Source organism: Protopterus annectens, chromosome 13.part0 (assembly GCF_019279795.1).
Source record: "Protopterus annectens isolate FY-2018-M chromosome 13.part0, PAN1.0, whole genome shotgun sequence".
Classification (NCBI taxonomy): Eukaryota; Metazoa; Chordata; order Ceratodontiformes; family Protopteridae; genus Protopterus; species Protopterus annectens.
This window is the reverse complement of record NC_056747.1, coordinates 842,839,752-842,863,636: the sequence shown is the minus strand read 5'-3', so window position 1 is coordinate 842,863,636 and position 23,885 is coordinate 842,839,752. Positions and strand designations below refer to the sequence as shown.

Below are 23,885 nucleotides of genomic sequence, written 5' to 3'. Positions count from 1 at the left end.
CAAGGAGGCTTACCTTCATATTCCTATCAGGCCCAGTTGCAGGAAGTATCTGCGTTTGGCTGGGACTTTTCATTATCAGTTCTCTGCATTGCCCTTTGGCTTATCTACTGCGCCCAGAGTGTTCACGAAGGTTCTGGCTCCAGTGGTAGCTTTCTTCAGGCTAAGAGGAATACAAATCTATCCTTATTTGGACGATTGCTTGATTCTGGCTCAAGGAAAGGACGAACTTCATCATTTACAGTATGTGATGGCAGTGTTAAGATGCCTAGGGTATTCTGTGAACGAAATAAAGTCCAGTCTAGTACCCTCTCAGGACATGTGCTTTCTGGGTGTGAGACTGAATACAGCATCCCAGATGGCCTTTTTGACCCCGGACAAACAAAAGAATCTTTCTCTTTATTTCCATCAATTGTCTCGTCAGTCCAGGCTGACTGCAAGGACAGTCCTTCAAGCCTTGGGGTTCATGGCATCTTGTATTCTGGTACTTCCCAATGCCAAACTGCATATGAGGAAGCTACAATGGTATCTCAAAATGTATGGACACAACACTGCCAAGATATGGACACTGTCATTCAGATAATACCTTGCATTCAAAAGGAATTTTTGTGGTGGACTCAGGAATGTCACCTAAACAAGGGACTCTCTGTGACCCGACCAGAGGCGAGTCAGATTGTAACGACAGATGCCTCAGACAAAGCTTGGGGAGCTCATCTAAATGGAAAATGGGTACAAGACACGTGGCCTGCCAGACTTCAACATTTACATATCAACTTGAAGGAGATGTTAGCAGTCCAATTTGCATTGATAGCTTTCAAGGATTTACTTCTTCCAGGGCAGGTGTTGATTCAAACAGACAACACAGCTGTCATGTGGTACATCAACAAGCAAGGGGGGACACATTCTTACCCTCTATGCAGACAAGCAATGATTTTGTGGGAGACTGCTCTCAGTTTGCAGCTAAATCTTCAGGCAAGGTTTCTGCCAGGAGCACAGAACTCCTTAGCAGATGTGTTGAGCAGACAAATCATGGATCCCCACGAGTGGAAATTGGATCCTCATGTATTTCAGAAATTGACAGTGTTATGGGGAACTCCAGACATAGATCTGTTCGCTTCTCCACTAAATTACCAGTTGCCAAAGTTTTGCACAAAAGGTTTCATCCCACAGCTTGGAAAGTGGATGCTCTCTCATTCAATTGGAGCAATCTTCACGTGTATGCCTTTCCACCACTGCCTCTCCTCCCAAAGGTACTCCTGAAGGTCAGACAGGACAAGCCAACCATGATTTTAATAGCTCCGGATTGGCCTCGACAGCACTGGTACCCATTACTGAGAAGTCTGGTACGGGAGCCTCCATGGCCTTTGCCCTCGATTCCACACCTGCTGTCTCAGGAGAACAGTCATTTACTCAATGTCAAACTTCACTCTCTACATCTGACAGCCTGGCTTATTCTGTTTTAAACCCTGGAGGGTCTCAGCTTCCACAACAAGTTTTGAATGTTATTTTGGAGGCCAGAAGGCCTAGTACAAGGAAAGTTTACGCAGATAAATGGAGGAGATTTTTAATTTGGAGTACAGCAAAGGACTTTGATGTTTCTAAACCTAATTTGAGTGTTGCTCTTCAATACCTTACTGAGTTATTGGACAAAGGATTGTCCTTCTCCTCTATAAAGGTTCATGCTGCAGCAATTTCTGCTCACTATGACTGTGACCCACCATTATTTTCTCATCCTTTGTTTAAGCAATTCCTTAGAGGGGCAAAGAATATAAGACCCCCACGTAGAGCTCCTACTCCTGCTTGGGATCTCAATTTTGTGTTGGAGAAACTCACTCTACAACCTTTTGAGCCTGCAGCTACTGCCGAGTTGAAATATTTATCATGGAAGACTGCTTTTTTGTTAGCCATTACCTCTGCGAGAAGGGTTTCTGAATTACAGGCCCTTATGGCGGTTGAGCCTTTCTTAATTTTCCACAAGGATAGGGTGTCTTTGCGTACTAACCCTTCCTTTATGCCTAAAGTGGTTTCTAGTGTGGCTTTAAACCAAACTATTCATTTACCTACTTTTTATGCAAACCCCCAAAATAAAGGGGAGAAGATTTTGCACACTTTGGATATACACAGACAGTTGCGATATTATTTGAGCAGAACTAAAGGGTTCAGGCAGTCTCAGCAGTTGTTTGTTTCATTTGCTTTGGGTTCTCAGGGCAAACCTGTTTCAAAACAAACTATTTCTAAGTGAATTGGTTTTGTATTGCTTTCTGTTATTCCCATCATGGTAAGGAGATTCCAGCTGGGATTAGGCCTCATTCCACTAGGGCTACTGCCACTTCTACAGCTTTTTTAAGGGGGGTGGCTACTAGAGATATTTTGGAGGCAGCTACTTGGAGTTCAGTGCATACTTTCTCTAAGCATTACCACCTTCCACTTTACTCTAAATCTAGGGCTGGTTTTGCCACTGCAATTTTACAGGGCATTTTGGCAGCTCCTAATGCTTTATAGTTTTGCCATCCTCCCTTACCTCTGCTTTGGGATTCTACCCATATGTAAGGACTGCAGCAATGTGAGATAAAAAACATAGTACAGTTTTGTACCTACCATAAATGTAGATGTTCGAAGATCCACATTGCTGCAGTCCAATTTACCCTCCTTCCTTCCCCTCTGTAGTTAGAGGTGGTTGTGTGGTCTGAGTTGTAAATATTGTAAATATGGTTAGTGCAGGGGTGGTTGGTTGTTCTTTGCTGTTTTTTGGCTTTGGCCTTTCTTTTTAGGGCCTTCTGACATCTGGGGCAAGAAAAGACTGAGGAAATGACGTCGGTCATGCGCTTTTGTACCCTGACGTCCTGATGTCAGTTTTAAGCGCCTTGACCGACGTCAGCCTAATACTTTGGTATTCGGGCCGACCGAGGACAGCGGACTACCCATATGTAAGGACTGCAGCAATGTGGATCTTCGAACATCTACATTTATGGTAGGTACAAAACTGTACTTTTCAAAGCTATTAAGTATAAAAGCAATAGAAAAGGTACCTCCCCAGGAACAAGGGCAGGGATTCTATTCAAGACTGTTCCTTGTTCCAAGAAAGGAAAACAAATGGAGGCCTATACTGGACTTGTCTACTCTAAATACTTTTCTCATTGTGCCAAAGTTCAAAATGCTGACGTTACAGCAACTCCTTCCCATGCTGGGCAAGGGGTCTTGGCTGGTCACTCTGGACCTCAAGGAGGCATACCTGCATGTCCCAATCAGACAAAGCTGCAGAAGATACCTCAGATTTCTTGCAGGGACAGAGCACTATCAATTCTCAGCATTGCTGTTTGGCTTATCTACTGCGCCCAGAGTGTTTACGAAATGCCTGGCATCAGTAGTGGCACACTGCAGACTCCAGGGAATTCAAATATACCCCTACCTGGACGACTGCCTCATACAAGCAGACAAAGACAAACCTTAATAAAAAACCTGGACTATGTCATGCAATTACTACAGGCCTTGGGATACACAGTCAACGTTCAGAAATCAAGGCTACTGCCATCCCAACAGATTATTTTCCTAGGAGCCAAACTGGGCACACAAACACAAATGGCCTACCTCACAGAGGAAAAACAACAGCAGTTACCAGACTACTTCAAAGGCCTAGCACAGCTCTCCCAGCTGACTGCAAGGAAACTCCTGCAGGCCCTGGGGTTCATGGCATCATGCATTCTTCTGATACCTTTGGCAAGACTTCATATGAGAAAGCTGCAATGGTATTTGAAAAGCTTATGGTCCCAACACAGCCAAAGCCTAGAGGACGTAATCCCACTTATTCCATGCCTGCAAAAGGAATTCTTGTGGTGGGCTCAAGCAAGTCAATTAAACAAAGGCATGTCTTTCAACAGACCTCAAGCAGGTCAAATAATTACAACAGACTCCTCAGATCATGGATGGGGGGTGCACATGGAGGGCAGATGTGTTCAAGGTCAATGGACACCAAAGGAAAGACATCTGCACATAAACCAAAAAGAGATGCTGGCAGTGTTACATGCAATCGAGAGTTTCGAAAAATCACTGCAGCAAGGACATTTACTAATAAGGACAGACAACACCACTGTCATGTGGTATATAAACAAGCAGGGAGGGACTCCTTCATACCCCCTCTGCAGAATAACAATGATTCTCTGGGAAAAAGCACTGAGTCTGAAGATACACCTGCAATCCCAGTTTGTGCCAGGCAAGGACAATGTACTGGCGGACAAGCTGAGCAGAAATTTCTTGGATCCACACGAATGGATGCTGCATCCCCACATTTTCTCACAAATAACAAAGACATGGGGAAGACCGGACATAGCTCTATTTGCGTCTCACACGAATCATCACCTGGAAAAGTTTTGTACCAGGACCCACCATGCACTGGCCTTGACAACGGATGCTCTCTCCTTCAGCTGGAATTCCCTAAAAATTTATGCATTTCCTCCTCTGCCACTGTTGACCAAGGTGATCCTGAAGATCAAAGCAGAACAACCAACAGGCATTTTGATAGCTCCAGATTGGCCAAAGCAACACTGGTACCCATTGCTGTTGAGCATAACTCGGACCAAACCGTGGCCTCTGCCCCTATGGCCCCTGCTCCTAACACAACACAACTACAGGACTGTTCACCAAAACCTGAAAACATTACATCTGACAGCCTGGAGGTTACTTTAACTCCTTCCGCGTCCAATCTTTCCAAGGCAGTTCAGGACATCTTATTGGAAGCACGCAGACCATCCACCAGAAAAGCCTATTCAGCCAAGTGGAAGAGATTCAGCATCTGGGCTGCCAACAGGGGTCATGATACAACAGTACTGAGTATACCTCAGATATTGGAATACTTGGCAGAAATGTTTCATTCTGGACTCTCATATTCTTCCATAAAGATTCATGCCTCAGCAATCTCAGCAAGATACAATTGTGATCCACCAGTGTTCTCACATCCTTTGCTAAGACAGTTCCTGAGAGGGATAAAGAATATCAAGCCTCCCAGAAAACAACCAGTACCTGCATGGGACCTCAATTTTGTACTGGAAAAATTATCTCTGCCTCCATTTGGGCCAGCAGCAACCTCGGAGATGCAATTTCTATCATGGAAAACGGTTTTTCTGTTGGCACTCACATCAGCAAGAAGAGTCTCGGAGATACAGGCACTCATGGCAGTACCTCCTTTCCTCATTTTCCATCAGGACAGAGTCTCTCTAAGAACAAATCCTTCTTTCATGCCAAAGGTGATTTCCAGGGTGTCTCTAAATCAAGCTATTCACCTTCTGCTTTCTTCCCCAATCCTCAAAATAGAGGGGAAAGACTGCTGCATACCTTGGACATACACAGGCAACTACGCTACTGCTTGGACAGAACTAAGGCCACCAGAAAGTCTGACCAGCTGTTTGTAGCCTATGCTGCTGGAATACAAGGAAAAGCAATCTCCAAGCAAACAATTTCAAAATGGATTGGACACTGCATCAGATTCTGCTATTCTTACCATGGAAAAAGTGTGCCAGCCAATATTAGGCCACACTCCACCAGAGCTATAGCCACATCCACAGCTTTCCTTAGAGGAGTGGCTACAAAGGACATTCTAGAGGCTGCTACATGGAGCTCCGTGCATAGATTTACCAAACACTACAACCTGCCTTTATACTCCAGATCCCGAGCAGGCTTTGCTTCGGCAGTCCTGCAGGGCATTTTAGCTACACCATCTTTTTCTTAGCTCCAACCAACCCCAGCTTGGCTATGGTATTCAACCCATATGTTATGACTGCAGTTGCATTCTTGAAGGACATAGTACAGTTTTGTACCTACCATAAATGTAGATGTCCGATAGATATGCAACTGCAGTCATTCCTCCGCGCCTTCCCCTCTTTTCCTTCATTTGGGTCCATTCCCCCTGTACCTTTAGCTGGGGGTATCTCCTATGGTGTATCTGTTTATTACTGTTGTGCATGTCTGGAATTGTTTATCCATTCACCAAATTTAGCCTTCTTAGGAGGGCACCTGGCATCTGGGGCAAGAAACACTGAAGAAGATGGCGTCGGCCGATGCTTTTATACTCCAGCCGTTGTGACGTCGAGAGGCGACACCAGCGGCCGGACCCAGACTTTGGAATTCGGCCGACCGAGGGCTGCCTGAGGCAGGACAACCCATATGTTATGACTGCAGTTGCATATCTATCGGACATCTACATTTATGGTAGGTACAAAACTGTACTTTTCGAAAGTTACTTTGTCTAAGTGGCTCAGGGATTGCATTGCCTTTTCATATTCGCTTACGAATGGATCTAAACCTGACCAAATCAAAGCTCACTCAACTAGGGCTATTGCAGCATTGGTTGCCTTCCACTCCAGGGCCTCCATGGATGACATTTGTGCAGCTGCCATTTGGGCTAAGCCCCATACCTTTATCAAGCATTACAAATTGTTTCTGATCTCCAGAGGAAGAGCATCCTTTGGTTCAATGGTTCTCAGGAATGTTCTTCCATAAGGGCCACCCATGTTCTCCAAGTAGCTTGGGATTCTGTCCCATCACTGATGAATAGGAAGAAGATTGACAACTTCAGATAAAGAAGTTATGTCTTACCATAATGTTCCATCTGAGTTGTTGATCTTCTTCCAGTTATCACACTGTCCCACCGACCCCCTCCAAAGGTTCCTGGCGGATCTTCTGGGTCTTTGTGGTGTACTCGGGTTTCTGCACAGAGATGGCCTCTGACTTGTTTCTTCTTCTGTATGTTGCATGTAAACTTGATCTGAGGTAACTGAGTAAAGGGCATTGTGGGTAGCAGCTTAGCTCTAGAGTTTTTAGTGCACACAAGCTTGGCCGACTTGGTTCCGAGGGCACAGAACCGAACCCATCAGTGATGACTAGAGGAAGATCAACAGCTCAGATGGAACATTATGGTAAGACATAATTTCTTTTTTCTTTCAAAAGAAAGTCTCTCTGAGGACTTGGTTACTGGGCCATGTTGTTGTCATGACAACATACTAGTCACAAAGTGCAGCAAGTTCTAATGTAAAGATTAAAGCAGTGGGCCTGGATGCAGTCAGAATAATAATGAAATAAAGATAAAAAAGTAGCAGAAAACTTTAACCGAGTGTCTTGAGAAAGTGGTGCAAATTAAAATTGGTTTCAAATTTGTAGGCTGTAGTTTTCTTTGCAGTAGTTACATGAACTTCATAAGAAAGCCTTGCAGCCAGGTGTTTGAATTCCTTGGCCTGCTTAGAAGACCTAGCCTAGAGCAGAAATGCAGGTATGATAGTCGATGTTCTTCATGTTTCACTGTTGCAGTCATCACATTTGGGTTATCCCTACCAGGGTAGCCCTCGGCCGGCCCAAATATCAGAGGCTTAGTATTTTTGCATCAGTTGCTGTCGCTTCAAGACTGACGTCAGGTCATCAGTAGTACAAAGTAAGGCAGCCGACACCATTACATCAGTCTATCTTGCCATGGAGCCTGAAGCAGAAGCAGTTCGCACAAGTGCCGGTTGGCTGCTACCTGAGTTTCATCTACCGAATTGAAGCTGAAGTCTTCTAAAGCTAAGTACCCCGTTGGGGATCCTTTTTTCTTGCACTAATTGATGTCAGAAAAAGTTAACAATTGTCTCGCCTGTGGAAAGCAAATACCACACAGAGACTTTCATTCCTACTGCATCACTTGCTTAGGTCCAGACCACGACATCCCCCGCTGTCGCTCCAATTCTCGACACAAACCGAAGTCTTCTTTTGCGACTACTGTTCTTTTGAAAACGACTGAGTTTCTTAGGCCCAGGGTATGAACCACACCTAAGAAACCGACCCAGTCTCAGGCACCTGCTCAGTCTCAAATGCTTAAATTGGCTGAAGACCTTATCATGCTGATCAGAAGAAGCCAAACTACCCCTACCAAAAGGAAAAGAGATCTGTCCCCTGTAGATTTGTCTGAACAGGAGTCTGATGACTCTGATGCATCTGAATATGAAGACATGCAACCCCTCTCTGCTTATGAGGATTCTGATGCAGAGGATTCTATTCCTTCGGCCTCTCCCCCAGAGGATTTTTCCTTTGCGGAAACCCTTCATACCTGAAGGGAGCATTTCCAATGGGAAAGTCAGGACTACACTCAGTCTAAAAAGAGACTCTGGGAATTCTTAGATCTTCCACAGCACAGACCCTTAGCCATGTCCCCAGTCCTGGATGTTGTAGAGGATGTTTTTCTGGAATCCAGTTTGACTCCTGACACCCCCCTCCCTTGCACCCAGAAAACAAGACCGGTACTACAGAGTCCCTGACTCACAGAAATTTCTTTCTAAAAATCCTACTGCTGATCCTGAGATAATTTCTCAAGGGCCTAAAGGAATTAAATCAGCCTCTGCTAAGAATCCCACCCCCTTAGATAGGGATTCCTGCGCACTAGACAGATGGGATAAAAAAGTATACACCTCAGCTACTCTTGCTGTCAGAACACGGTTGCCAGTTCTATATGCTAAAATTTCAGCAACATACCCTGGAACTCCTAAAACAAAAAATGTCTTCCTTTCCTGCTTGAGCAGAATCTAAAGAGTTGCAAGAGTTAATGCATTCTGCAACTCGGGTAACTAAACACACCTTGCACTGTAGTTTTGACACCCTAGAAGTTTCTTGCAGGGCAGCAGTCACCGGATCTGTCCTTAGAAGGCATGTATGGCTTAAGGAGCAGCCCTTGCCCAGACCATGTTAAATCTAAATTGTTGGATGCCCCCCTTGCACAAAGACAACTTGTTTGGCACTAAGGCAGAAGAGGTTTTAAAAAAGATGGAAAAAAAAGCAAAATATATGCAGACAGTTAAGGATTTCTTACAGGTCCAGCAGGTATTGTCCCACCAAGCACTGGTCCTTTCCTGCTCCCACCAGGCCACCTCAGCCCAGATGCCGGGGAACCAGACTCCTCAGACAACAGCCACAAGGAATGCAGAGATGTTCTTTGTGTTTCACTGTTGCAGTCATCACACTTGGGTTATCTGCCTGCAGGTAGCCCTCAGTTGGCCTGATGACTAATGGTTTGGGCTTTAAATAAGGCACAAAACCGAGGGACGTTGTGGTCTGGGCCTAAACAGGTGACGCAGTAAGAATGAAAATCTTTGTGAGGTATTTGCTTTCCACAGGCAAGACAAAAACTTTTTCTGGCATCGATTAGAGCAAGAAAAAGGGATCCCCAATGGGGTACTTAGCTTTAGAAGACTTCAGGATTATTAAATTCATAAACGAAAATTCAGGTAGAGGCCGACCGGCACTTGCAAACTGCTTCTGCTTTGGGCTCCTTTGCAAGAAAGACTGATGTAATGGCTTTGGCTGCCTGTTTTTATACCCCTGGATACCTGACGACAGTCCTGAAGCGACAGCATCCGACACAGAAATACTAAATCTCTGGTATTCGGGCTGACTGAGGGCTACCTGCAGGCCGATAACCCAAGTGTGTGATGACTGTGACAGTGAATACACTCCAACATCTATATTTATGGTAAGTGTACACAACTGTACTGTCTAAGCGGTGAACTATCTCCACTTCAAAACCAGGGAGTTCTAAGCCACCCCCTTATGATAAGAACTCACAATGACTTTATACCCCACCACCTCCCTCTGCCAACCTTCACTTACCCCTAGGAGGAAAACTCTCCTTTCACGCAAGCACCTGGGCCACCATTTCCAACGACTGTTGGGTTCTCAACATAGTGTCCCAGGGATGCAAATTCTCTTTCCACACCCTTCCAACTCTGAAAGGGTTCCCAGATCTACCTCCAAACCAGTGGACAGAGGCGCAAAAGCAAGTCCTTTCCCATCTCTCTATGAAGGCAGTAAAGCACGTTCCTGCAGAACAGAAAGGCCAAGGTTTCTACTCCAGACTTTTTCTGGTACCCAGAAGAGAGGGCACCTGGCGCCCCATCCTCGATCCATCCATTTTAAACACCATCCTGGTGATCCCAAAATTCAAAATGCTCACCCTCCAGCAGTTGCTACCCATGCTGCCCACGGATGCTTGGCTAGCCACCCTAGACCTAAAAGAGGCCCACCTCCACATTCCTATCAGGGAATCATGCAGGAAATATCTCCGTTTCAGGCAGGATCTTAGCACTTTCAGTGCTTCCCTTTGGCTTATCTACTGCTCACAGAGATTTCACAAAATGTCTGGCTCTGGCCATTGCCTTTTGCAGGCAAAGGAATATCCAGATTTACCCATACTTAGATTACTGCCTAATTCAGGCAGACAGCCAGGAAAAACTGCTCAAGCACCTGGCCTTTGTAAAGTCCCTACTAACTTCCCTAGGGTACACAATCAATGAAAAGAAATCCAAACAGATACCTACCCAAATAATTACATTCCTGGGAGCAAGCCTGGACACAGCTTCCCAGTTGGCATTCCTTACACCAGAAAGGCAAACTTTCCTGACAGCCTACATCTCTCAACTAGCCACCAGACCCCAGCTGTCTCCAAGGAAAATCCTGCAAGCTCTGGGGTTCATGGCATCTTGCATTCTACTCATTCCATATGCCAGACTGCATAATAGGAAACATCAGTGGTACCTAAGAAGCCTTTGATGTCAGTACTCTCATGACCTGGAGACTCTTATACCTATAATACCATGCCTCAGAAAAAAACATTTTCTTTGGTGGGAAACAGCATGCTCCCACAACAAGGGACTACCTTTCTCACCACCCCCCGCCACGCAGACCCTCACCACAGATGCATCAGACTGTGCCTGCAGGTGCATACAGGGCCAGTGGAGACCACAGCAAATCCATCTGCGCATTGACCAAAAAGAGATGATAGCTGTCGAGCACGCCTTGATCGCTTTCAAGCCCCTTCTCTCCCAAAGTGCTCTCCTGATCAAAACAGACAACACCACTGTGATGTGATATATCAACTAGCAGGTAGGGACTCGCTCCTACCCTCTATGCAGGCTGGCTATGACCCTTTGGCTCCCAGCCTCTGCCATGCAACTCCACCTGTTAGCACAATTCCTACCAGGTTCTCTCGACTCTCTGGCAGACCACTAAAACTTCTGGACCCACATGAGTGGCACCTCAACAGGAGAACCTTCACCCTAATAACTCAGAAATGGGGCACACCGAAGGTCAACCTCTTTGCCTCCCACAACAACCATCAGCTCAGCAAGTTCTCCACCAGGGAGCATCACTGCATGTCTTGGAAAGTGGATGCCCTGTCCTTCCTCTGGGTCACTCTGTCGGTCTATGCCTTTCCTCCACTACCCCTCATCCTCAGGGTACTGCTCAAAATAAAGGAAAAAACAAGGACAATTGTTATAGCTCCAGACTGGCCTCATCAGCAGTGGTGCCCCTTGCTTGCGCAGCCTGTCCCCACTGCCACCAATGCATCTTCCTCAGATTCCAGACCTCCTGACCCAGAGGGAAGGGGCATTCATGCATCCCCAATTGCAGACACTCAGTTTGTCAGCTTGGCTTATTCCCTAACACCTGATCAATCTGCCAACCTCAGTAAACAGGTTCTAGATGTTATACATGAGGCCAGACGCCCTAGCACTAGGAAGTCTTATGCTGACAAATGGAAAAGGTTCTGCACCTGGATTCAGGCTTAAGGGAGCCAATACTGCACAGCCCTCCCTCCCTCCTTCTCATCTTGGATTACTTAGCAGTCCTGCTACACAGTGGCCTCTTTTTCTTATATTAAAATTCATGCCCCTGCTATCTCTGCTCATTTTGCAACTGAGCAGCCCCTTTTCTCACACTCTTTAATCAAACAGTTCCTAAGAGGGGCTAGTAACTTGAGGCCACCCAGAAGAGCAGCAACCCCAGCTTAGGACCTTAACTTTGTGTTGGAAAAGCTCACCCTGCCCCCTTCGAATCAGCCTCTTCAGCAGAGCAAAAATTTCTCTCCTGGAAGACAGCTTTCCTTCTGGCCATCACTTCAGCCAGAAGGGTCTCCGAGCTGCAAGCACTGATGGCTGTGGAACTCTTCATAATCTTCCATGCTGACAGGGTATCCCTCAGGACTAACCCATCCTTCATGCCCAAGGTGGTGTCCAGTGTGGCTCTCAACCAGTCCATTCATTTGCCCATCTTTTTCTGTAACCCACAGAACAAGGGGGAAAGGATTCTGCACTCTCCAGATGTGCACAGACAGCTCAGATTCTATCTAGACAGGACTAAATCCTTCAGAAAGTCTGATCAATTGCTGGTTCGTTTTGCTGCAAGGGCAGAGGCAAAGCCATCTCCAAACAAACCATTTCCAAGTGGATAGCACACTGCATCCATTTTTGCTACAAGTAACATGGAACCCCCCCCCCCCCAAGGAGTTCAGCTGTATTTTTCCTTTTCTCACCCTCATTGGGTCTTGCCCAATGGCTCCTCTACTGGTACCCATTTGTTCTAGGGGCACACAAGACTGGCATTCCCAAGTTGGTTAAGAGCCCTGTGGTCCATTTGTTCTGGCTCAGGAAGCCCCTCCCTTATCTGACAAGAGCTGGATGATAAGGAGCAGGCCTTCAAGGCAGCCTACCACTCTGCCTTCATCCCCTTCAGTGGCCCCTCTGGACTCAGTGCTGCTGTCTCCTAGTAGAAAGTGCCTCCATATGCTGGATTCCCATCAGCTTTAGTGGAGCTAAACATCTTGATGACATAGGTTCAGCTGGTTCAGACTCCACTGGGTAATCTCTAATGCTCCTGCTAGGTATTAACTGTGTTGCTAGCCAGCACCACCCCCCTCCCCAAACAAGATGCATGAGGCAGCACTGACCAGTCACTCCCATCTTCCCTCTCCAGCTCATACAGACAGCTGAGCTGCTACTCAAATTCTGGTCACCTGTCACTTGTAAGAGTTTTCTTCTTGTATTCCACAAAGCTATCTGCTTGACCCTAGTTGTTGCGATGATGTTGGAAGTGTCCACGGTGGTCATTTTTTCACCAAAGACAAGTTTATTTTGTCTACTCTAACATTACTTTTGAAGGGTAGCAATAGTAGCGGAAACTATGTAAAATCTTATTGATGCCAAATGGGATTATTCATTGAAAGTGTTAAACAAATGCACACCACAGAATTCAATTAAATTGTTAATGAATTCAGAAAGTCGAGGCCTACAACCACAACTTGTATCAGAGTATACAGGAAAACCAGGAACGAGTATAGCAGTTGGCACAAAGGATTAAGATTCTGAACTGCTAATGAGATTCATTCTGTAGCTATAGTTCTGATTTCCTCGGTCTGTTTACTTACTGTGCAGCTTTGAGCAGGACACTTAACGAGACAGTACTGGGCTGTGACTGGTGTGTCATTTATGCTTAATCAGATTTCTTGGTTAATAAATTAAAAATTAATTAAAAAAAAAAAGAGACATTGAGCCAGAACTGAGTTAATTGTGAAAAATACAGAAGTAATTTGGTAGCTCAAAGCCTTTGGCAGGATTTCTGAAAACTGTTCTTAAATTTTCACTAAGAGCACATGTGCACGCACACTTTTTGTGTGTGTGTATTCAGCAGTTATTCAGCTGTAGATTTATCATTAATGATACTTCTAGCCCATAACAGTAAGTTGGCACATAAGGTTTCTCTGTTTAGGTGAAAATACTTTTTGATTTAATGTGAGACTTTCTGTCCTCTGCTTGTTTCTTGTCTGAGTGCATTATTGACAGAGTTAACCTATCTTCGTATTTAATTTGTCAAAGAAATGTGATTAACCTGTGCTGTGCTTTCTCTGCTGATAGTGTATATCGCCTGGGCTTGTGGAAACCGAGTTCGCTTTTAGGCTTTTCAATGATGCCCCAGAGAAGGCAGCTGCAACATATGAAAGTCTTAAGGTAAGAAAACACAAGTACATTCTGCAAGGCTTTCCTTTTACAAAGTGATTCTGTGCCAGAATTACCTGTGCTGGCAGGGGCCATAGGATTTTGGCTGTCTTCTGTTTTCATTTATTTCCCTTAGTAGCTGCATTAGTCTGACATTTTCCTTTAAAGTAGAATACTTGGGTTCATAGGTTGGTACTAGGCTATCGGCCCTAGGGCCTATACAAGCCTAGCCATAACAATTCCCTGAATATTTCTTCCCTGGACCCCTGTCTAGCAGGGCGACTAACGTGATCCCCGGGGTGAATTTTCTATCTCCCATCCAATCAATGTTCCTTTTGAAGAGGGCCAAGGAGGGGCTCTGCTTGACATGTATGGGCAGTCTATTCCAGAGTATGACTCGTCTCTGGGTCAGGAATCTATCCCTCCAGCATGTACTTGGGTACTTTATTACTGTTCCCTTGTTTGTACACTCACTAGTGTAGTACAGATGGGCTAAAATATATACTCTGACAATGCAGTCCTAGGAAGGAAAGCTTCTTGAACTGTAAAACTAATAAATAGCATAGTGAAAGTACCTGTAGGAAAACTGTCAAAGCGTAATAAAGTAAAACGATATAAAAGACACACAGCAGTTCTTTTATTAGGTCTTCAGCTGATGTGTGGTTTAGCATCAGTGAAATGTGTATTCATACTGGAAATGTTCTAGAAGCTATACCACATGATATGCAGGTCACTGTAGTGGGAAATTATTAGCTATGTTATCCACTGAGTAATGAGGGTTTTATTACACTGGGTTAGTACATGTTTTGCATTTTTGTATGATGTTTTTGGATTTTTGGTAGCTTCTCTGAATAATACATTTTTTGGGTTGTGAATTTATGGCAGACCTTGCATAAATGATTTTCCATAGGACTGAAATAGATTTGAAGTTTATGGTGTGACTAGGTGCAGTAGTACTAATATGTCCTTCTATTCCACTATTGCAGTATTCTACAAAAGTGTTTTCTCCTCTTGTCTCGCATACATCTGGCCAGTATACAAAAGTTTTCAGCCCCTCTGAGGTGCGTGGGATGTCTGATGTGGCTGAGGAGAACGTGGACCATAAAAGTGACGTCTGGATGAACCAGCCCTCAGAACTTCTCAGCCGCCAGTTGTACGCCAGGTGTTCCTGCTATTGCAGACGTCAGGTTTAAAGAAAATAAGAGAAGTACCCCATTGGGGATCCTTTCAGTCCTTCCTTTTTTACTTGTATTGCCTGTTCATGTCATCCGGAAAGGGCAAGTGTAAGTGCGGTTGGCAGATTCCCCACAAGGACGCCCATGATCAGTGCCTTTTCTACTTGGGACGGTCGCATGACTACAAAGCCTGCTCCGTTTGTCAGGTGCTTGCACTCAAGACCATACATAGCCACCTGCATGCTTTAAACCTCTACCTGGAAAATCAATGCCTTAAACAGATTACATCAGGGATGGAGGGCTCCTCCGACGTTCCATTGGAACTGCAAAAAAGAAGCCAAGACCTTATGGCCTACCTTTTCCACTGGGCCTCTACCGTCCAGTCCTCAGCCTGTGGCCGACGTCGGCCTGGTAGAAGGATCCGGATCTGCCACAATGGATATAGAGGGTACCTCCATGGATGCTGCACAATCCCACGCTGAGGCTTTACTGACGTCGGTCTCCAAAACCAGGAGGAACCAGCGTTTTCAGAAGGCCCATTGGATCCCTCCAGTCCTTTGCAGTCTCAAGACTCTAGGCCCCTTCAGACACCTGCTAGGCCACTTAAAAATAAGGACAAAAGAAAGCATATCTCTCCCTCTTCTGAAAGCATGCCTGATTGGCTCAGATGGATTCCTCAAGCCCATCTGATGTCCCACTGCCCACCTGCTGACCCAACCACAATTTCTATCTCTTGCTGACAAAGACAGCAAAACAATGGAATGTCTGGGTAAGAAGATTTATACCTCTGCTGCCATGTCCTTCAGGCAAAGTTTCAAAGAAACTGTCCAGCTAAAACCCCATATGAAAGGCTCTCTCATCCTGCTGCTCCTTCAAGGCCTAGGAAGCCTACAAAGAAACAACCTCCTCCAGCTAGAATATGCAGGTAGTGACTGACTACCTGCCATCCTTGCCTCCTCCTTCCATACCTCTGTCAGCCCACCTCTCTCTCTGCCTCCCTGTGTGTGGACCCACATCACTTCAGACGTTAGGGTCCTGTCAATCCTCTCGAATGGTTATTTCATGTATTGTCTCTCCACTCCAAAACAGAATGGCACCCCATAGCCACCTACACAACAGTTGCACCTCTTCCATCCAGTGTTGCAAACTCTGCTGGCTCAGGGCACCATCAGTTCAGTCCCCACAGTTGCAAAAGGATCTTCCTGGTCCCAAGGAAAGGATGGACCCTGGAGACCTATACTAGACCTCTCCCATCTCAACCTATTCCTAAGGATGTTGACCCTACCCAACCCTCTTTCCTCTCCTGCTTCCACAAGGGTTCATGGCCACATTAGATATAAAGGATGCTTATCTCCACATCCCATAAAACCGACTTTCAGGAAATACCTGAGGTTCTTGGTGGGGCTCTTCTCACTTTCACTTCTGTGGGGCTCTTCTCACTTTTTCCACTGCACCCGTGTGGGCCCAGTGATTACAACCTGTTGATCCAGGCAGGCAGCAAGGAGACCCTTGAGCTCCACATCTACATTGTAGTGCCTCTTCTACAGTTCCTGGGATTTCAGTTAACCCTCCCAAAATCACATCTCCAGCTAACCCAGGACATTTTCTTCCTCTGGTACAGAATACGTTCAGACATTGTGGGCGCATTCCTTCCACCCCAAAATGTGGAAACATTGACAGAATATTTACTTCTGGTCCTCCAATCTACAGATTTGACAGCAAGGCAGATGTTCTTCGTGTTTCATTGTTGCAGTCATTACATTTGGGTTATCTGCTTGCAGTAGCCCTCAGTCAGCCTGATTAGCAAAGTCTTGGTTGCTGTCCTTTCTTCCATGACGTCAGGTCGTCAGGGGTATAAAACATGCAGCCGACGCCATTACATCAGTCTTAAGCAGTTTGAGTTTCAGAACAAGTCTTCAAATGTAGCTAAAACTTTTCTTGCTCGTTAATAATTGCATTACTTGTGGAAAGCAAATACCTCACAAAGATTTTCATTCATACTGATTTGTGCTTTATTTAAACAGCGCACTATCCGTCATCTGTATATTTTCACTTCTAAATATTTTAGTTCTTGGTTTAATTATCCAGAAATGTCATTCTGAAAACACAAAGATAAAGATAGAGACAGGCCGCCGAGGTCCAAAGCTGCCAACAACGCTTCTCCTAAGCCAGTCGCCAGTACTCCATGAGACGCATTTGCCACCCCTGATACCCGCTACTTCTGACTCGCCGGCCTATACTGAGACCCATTCGGAGTCCGGTATGCCGCAAGATGCTTCAACTGTGGAACCTGTGGAACCTGTGGATGTCTCTACCTTGGATGGGTCTGAAGCCGCTGTGCAGGCACCGGCTTCTGAGGGTGTATTCAGGCCTACGAACTTGCATATTAAACCGACGTTTCCTTCATTTAGGCCAAAATCTCGTACCATGCTTAAGAAACCGATGCCCAGGCCACATGCTCAGACCTCTGTGCTTAAAAAACAAATGATAAGAATGGCTGAAGATCTTAAAACTCTAATCAGGGGAAGCCAACATCCCCCTTCTAAGAGACCTAGGACTGAAGTTATTTATGAATCTTCTGAACAGGATTCTGATTTTTCTGATTCTTCTGATGATCTGGATTTGCCTTTATCTACTTATGAGGATTCTGATGCAGACGACTCTATTCCTTGTGCTTCCTCTCCTGAGGATGTTTATTTTGGTGATACCTTACATACTCTACAGGAGCATTTCCACTGGGAAAGCCAGGATTTTTCTGATTCATAAAAGAGGCTTAGGGTTTTCTTACTCCTGCCTCAGTATAGGCCTTTGGCTTTACCTCCTGTACTAGACATTGTTGTTGATGCTTTCTCAAAATCTAGTTTGGCCCCTGATTATTTGCCTCCTGCTCCCAGAAACCCTGACAGATATTACAGGGTTCCTGATTCTCACAAGTTCCTTTTTAAAAATCCTATTGCGGATCCAGAGGCTATTTCACAGGGACCCAAAGGCATTAAGGCTTCTACTGCTAAAAATCCTACCCCCTCAGATAGAGACTCCAGGGTGCTGGATAGATGGGGTAAGAAAGTTTACACTTCTGCAACCTTGGCCATTAGGGCTTTAAACTGCCAGTTTCATATGTTAAAGTATCAACAACATGTTATTTGATTGCGTAAACAGAAAACGATGTTAATTCCTGACTGCCCTGAAAATAAAGAATTACAGGATTTAATGCATTCTGCTGAACAGGTTGGAAAACATACTTTGCAATGTGGATTTGATTCATTAGAGGCCTCTTGCAGGGCTGCTGTTACTGGGTCTGTGTTCAGAAGGCATGCTTGGCTTAAGGAGCAATCTTTGCCTGATCATGTTAAAGCTAAATTGTTGGATGCTCCCTTAAATCAGGACCGCCTGTTTGGCAACAAGGCTGAGGAAGTTCTTAAAAAGATGGAAGATAAAGCTAAATCTATGCAGACTGTTAAAGATTTCTTACAAGTTCAGCCTCCTAGATTTAGTAGGCACTGGCCCTCTAAAAATTGGTCCTTTCCAGCCCCCTCCAGGTCTTCCCAAGTCAAACCCAGACAGCAGAAACCCCAGGTTTCAGTCCCAAGGGACACACAAGACTAGGCAGTGGGGGGGTTTCTGCACCCAAACCTGGGAGCAGCAAGACTCCCCCCTATGGAAAACCATCTCAATGACTTGCTTTTAAGACTTCCAAGCACTTCCTGACTGAATGCTCCTTTAGGAGGAAAGATTGGTCTGCAGGCCAAAAATTGGGAACTCATTATCCAGGACAAATTTGGTTTTAAATATAGTGTCCCAAGGATACAAATTTCATTTCCACATGTTGCCAACACCAAGTGGGTGGCCAGATCTACCCCCAAATCAGTGGGCAGAGGCCCAAAATCATCAGGTACTCTCTCTCTTAAACATGGGGGCTATTCATTTGGTACTGGAAAAGGGACAAGGTTTCTATTCAAGACTTTTCCTGGTACCCAAAAAAGGCAATACATGGCATCCTATCCTGGACCTTTTTATTCTAAACACCTTTCTGGTGATTCTAAAATTCAAAATGCTGACTCTTCACGAGCTGCTTCCTATGTTAGGCAAGGATGCATGGTTGGAAACACTGGAATTAAAAGAAGCATACCTGCACATCCCTATCAGGGAGCTTGCAGAAGATACCTACGCTTCAAAGCAGGCTACATGCACCATCAGTTCTCTGCACTGCCGTTTGGCTTGTCTACTGCGCCCAGGGTATTCACAAAGCGCCTAGCTCCAGTCATTATATTTTGCAGGCAAAGAAATATTCAAATATACCCATACCTGGACGATTGTCTAATTCAGGCAGAAAGCAAGGACATTCTCTTCAGTCATCTGGCCTTTTTTCAAAGGGTACTGACTTGTCTTGGGTTCACCATAAACAAAAAGAAATCCCACCTGGTACCCCGTCAACAAATTATATTCCTGGGAGCAAGCTTGAATTCAACTTCCCAGATGGCTTTCCTCATGCCAGGCAGATGGATACATTTGACAACTTACTTCAAATAAGTGGCCACACAAATCCAGCCATCTGCAAGGCAAATACTGCAAGCCTTGGGGTTCATAGCCTCATGCATTCTTCTAATTCCATATGCAAGGCTGCATATGAGGAAACTACAATGGTATCTCAAAAACCTATGGTGTCAACATTCACAGGATCTGTAAACAAGGATTCCTATCATACCATGCCTACGCCTAGAGTTCCTTTGGTGGGCAGAGGCCTGCCACCAAAACAGGGCACTACCATTCACATTACCCCCTGCCAAACAAATCTTAACAGACACATCAGACTATGCATGGGGGCTTACCTGGCAGGGAAGTGCATTCAGGGCAAATGGAACCCAAATCAAATGCATCTGCACATAAATCAAAAGGAAATATTAGCTGTACAGAATGCTCTGACAGCCTTCAAGGACCACATTCTTCCAGGACAACTAATGGTAAAGACGGACAACACCACTGTCATGTGGTACATAAACAAGCAGGGGGGGTACACATTCTTACCCCCTCTGCAGATTAGCCATGGCATTGTGGAACACAGCCTTGAGCTACCAAGTGAATCTACAAGCTCAATTCCTGCCAGGAAAACTAAATACACTGGCAGATGGACTTAGCAGAAACCTCATGGACCCACACGAGTGGAAACTGGAACCAAGGATTTTCAACATGTTGACAAGCAAATGGGGGAGCCCAGCTATAGACCTGTTTGCCCCCCCCTTCCTCTATCCTTCAGCTGGAAAAACCTATCAGTTTATGCCTTTCCTCCTCTGTCTCTGCTCTCCAAGGTACTACTAAAGATCAAACAGGACAAGCCAATGATGATTTTAATTGCACCAGACTGGCCTCGCCAACACTGGTACCCACTCTTGCGCAGTGTGTCATGCTTGGCTCCATGGCACCTGCCTCAGACTCCTTCCCTGTTGTCTCAGCAGGAGAACATGATTCTGCACCCTCAGCTGCAAACCCTGAACCTAGCAGCCTGGCTAATTACCTAATCGCTTCTTTACCGTCCCTCAGTAAATCAGTGATGGATATCATTTTAGAGGCAAGGAGGCCTAGTACTAGAAAATCTTATGCTGCAAAATGGAAAAGATTCTGTGTTTGGAATCAATCTCAAGGAACGAACGCAGCAGTGCCCAATTTACCTCAGATTCTACAATACTTGACTGAGATGCTTCATAAGGGCTTGTCATTTTCCTCCATCAAAATTCATGCCTCAGCTCATTATAGCACAGAGCCTCCCCTCTTCTCTCACCCACTGCTCAAGCAGTTCCTCAGAGGGGCCAAAAATCTAAGGCCACCCAGGAGAGCACCAACTCCAGCCTGGGATCTTAACTTTGTCTTGGAGAAACTCACTCTTCCTCCTTTCGAGCCAGCTGCTACTGCAGATTTAAAATTTCTTTCCTGGAAAACAGCTTTCCTTTTGGCAATCACTTCTGCAAGAAGGGTATCTCAATTACAGGCCCTTATGGCAGTGGAACCTTTCATCATCTTTCATCCGGACAGGGTGTTCCTCAGAACCAATCCCTCCTTCATGCCCAAGGTGGTATCCAGTGTGGCTCTTAATCAGTCCATTCATTTGCCTACCTTTTTTCCTAACCCACAGAACAAAGGGGAACGGATACTGCACTCTTTAGATGTGCACAGACAGCTTAGATTCTACTTGGACAGGACTAAACCTCAAAGGAAATCTGAACAACTACTGGTGGCATTTGCTGCAGGGACAGAGGGGAAAGCTATTTCAAAACAAACCATTTCAAAATGGATAGGCCACTGCATTCATTTCTGCTATAAGCACCATGGAAAACCTATCCCACAGGGCATCAGACTCCATTCAACCAGGGCTGCATCTACCTCTACAGCCTTTCTTAGGGGCGTCCCTACTAGGGACATCTTAGAAGCTACTACCTGGAGTTCTGTACATACTTTCACCAAGCATTATCATTTGCCAATTTTCTCTAAATCCAAGGCTGGTTTTGCCACTGCAGTCTTGCAGAGCCGTGTAGCTGGTCCTAATTCTATTTAAATTCCTCCTCCCAACCTTAGCTTTGGGAATCTACCCAAATGTAATGACTGCAACAGTGAAACACTGAGAACATAGTACAGTTGTGTACACTTACCATAAATGTAGATGTTCGAGTGTATTCACTGTTGCAGTCCTGGTTACCCTCCCTCCAGCCCCCTTTTCTTCCTTTGGCTATACCTCTACTCTCACTTAACTATGCTCTAAAAGCTTTTTGGTGTATTTGCTTTTCTGTTGGAGGTATATCCTTGTATTTATAGATTTAATTGCTTCCCATTAGGGGGGCACCTGACATCTGGGGCAAGAAAAACTGATGTAATGGCGTTGTCTGCATGTTTTATACCCCTGACGACCTGACATCATGGAAGAAAGGACAGCAACTGACGCAGGGCCCAAGACTTTGTTAATCAGGCTGACTGAGGGCTACTGCAAGCAAGTAACCCAAATGTAATGACTGCAACAGTGAATACACTTGAACATTTACATTTATGGTAAGTGTACACAACTGTACTTTCCTCAGACTATTGGGCTACATGGCAGCCACCATGCCCATGCTACCTTTAGCAAGACTGCATATGAGAAGGTTACAGTGGTATCTTCCATCAGTCTGGACACAGCACTCCCATCCTCTGGGGTACAGGGTCCTCCTTCTCCCTTGCCTGAAAAAGGAAATGCAGTGGTGGTTGGCACAAGTGAACCACAATTCAGGTCTTCCCCTCCAACCACCTCTAACCACACAGGTCATGCACGCAGATGCCTCAGACTTGGGCTGGGGAGCAACTCTGGGCCATCGAAGGGTACAGGGCTTGTGGCCAAAGCCTCACAATCTAGAACACATCCGTGTTTGGGAGATGAGGGCCATTCTTCTGGCTCTTTGGGCCTTTCTACCTTTCCTCCAGAAAGGTCCATTGAAGATTTACGCAGACAACACAACTGTGATGTGGTATCTCAACAAACAGGGTGGCACCAAGTTATACCTACTGTGCAGACTAGCCCTTCTGGTGTGGGAACTAGCCATCTCACAGGGAATTATCCTGCAGGTGGTTTACATTCCCTCTCCCTACAACTCCCAGGCCAACTGTTTGAGCAGAACCATTAAACAACCACAAATGGATGCTTCACAGAGATGTCTTCTTGGATCTGATCCACAGGTGGGGTACATCTCAAATAGACCTGTTTGCCTCCTCCATCAACAGGCAGCTTCCTGGTTTTGCACCAGGATACCAGACCCGCAGGCACTGGCTACAGATGCCTTCTCAATCTCCTGGAAGGGGAAATATCTGTATGCATTCCCCCTCTTCCCGCGCATTCAGAAGGTCCTGCTGAAAATCCAGCAGGACACACCAGAAATCTTGTTGGTGACTCCCTACTGGTCCAAACAGTACTGGTTCCCCCTACTCCTACAGTTGTCCAAGGGCAATCACCACAAGTTATCCCCCCAGAATGGGCCTTCTCACACAACACAAGGGATCCCAGATTCTCCCACAGTGGCAGCTTCTGCACCTCACCCTGTGGTTGGTAGGATTCTGATCCCCTTCAGGCACCTTTACAATGAGTATGTGCTCAATGTCCTGCAGGAGGCCAGGAAACCAAGTACAAGAAAATCCTATCTTTCAAAGTGGAGATTCACTTTATGGTGTCACAAAAGACAGCTGGACCCGCTTTCTAGCGAGTCTCTTCTAGTCCTCACTTATCTGTGTGAGCTACTGCAGACTGCCTTGGCTTACTCATCTATCAAAGCTCATTTGTCTGCAATTTCAGCATGCCTTCCTCTGCATCCACTGCTAGCATCCAGACTTCTTTCTAAGCTCCTCCTTAATGGGGGGGGGGGGGTACTTCACCTCAGACCTCTCAGGAAACCATCTCCTCCTCCTTGGGATCTTACTTATGTTCTTGAAAAGCATACACTCCCTCCCTTTGAGCCAGCAGACAAAGCTTCTCTAAAACATTGCACGTGGAAAACTGTACTGCTAGTGGCCTTGACGTCAGCCAGAAGAGTATCAGAGCTGCAAGCCCTTATGGCTATTCCTCCTTTTCTAGTCTTCCACAAGGACAGGGTTACTCTTAGAACTAACCCCTCCTTCATGTTCAAGGTGGTGAGTGACCTGTCCCTTAACTAGGCCATACACCTACCTGCCTTCTTCCCCAATCCACAAGAGGACAGTGAGAGAGTACTTCACTCACTGGATGGGCACTGACAACTCAGGTTTTACCTGCATAAAACCAAATCCATCAGACAGGCTGACCATCTTTTTGTATCCATCCACCCTAGAGCCATGGGGAAGGCAGTATCCAAACAGACCATATCTGCCTAGATCTCTAAGGCCATCACCTCCTGCTGCCAACTCCATGGTAAATCTCTGCAAGGTGTAGTTAAAGCACACTCCA

The 23,885-nt window shown here is 45.6% G+C and overlaps 1 protein-coding gene across 3 annotated transcripts in view; it reads left to right on the top strand.

The window, feature by feature from the left end:
- Positions 1 to 23,885, top strand: part of DHRS11 (dehydrogenase/reductase 11) — a 1,041,955-nt gene that overhangs the window by 609,106 nt on the left and 408,964 nt on the right. For 2 of the 3 annotated variants that reach the window (XM_044054565.1, XM_044054564.1), the window contains exon 5: positions 13,698 to 13,790. The exons of the other annotated variant lie outside the window; for it this stretch is intronic. In XM_044054565.1, coding sequence (XP_043910500.1) covers positions 13,698 to 13,790 — 93 coding nt within the window. The remainder of the gene's footprint in view (positions 1 to 13,697; positions 13,791 to 23,885) is intronic. 3 annotated transcript variants of the gene reach the window in all.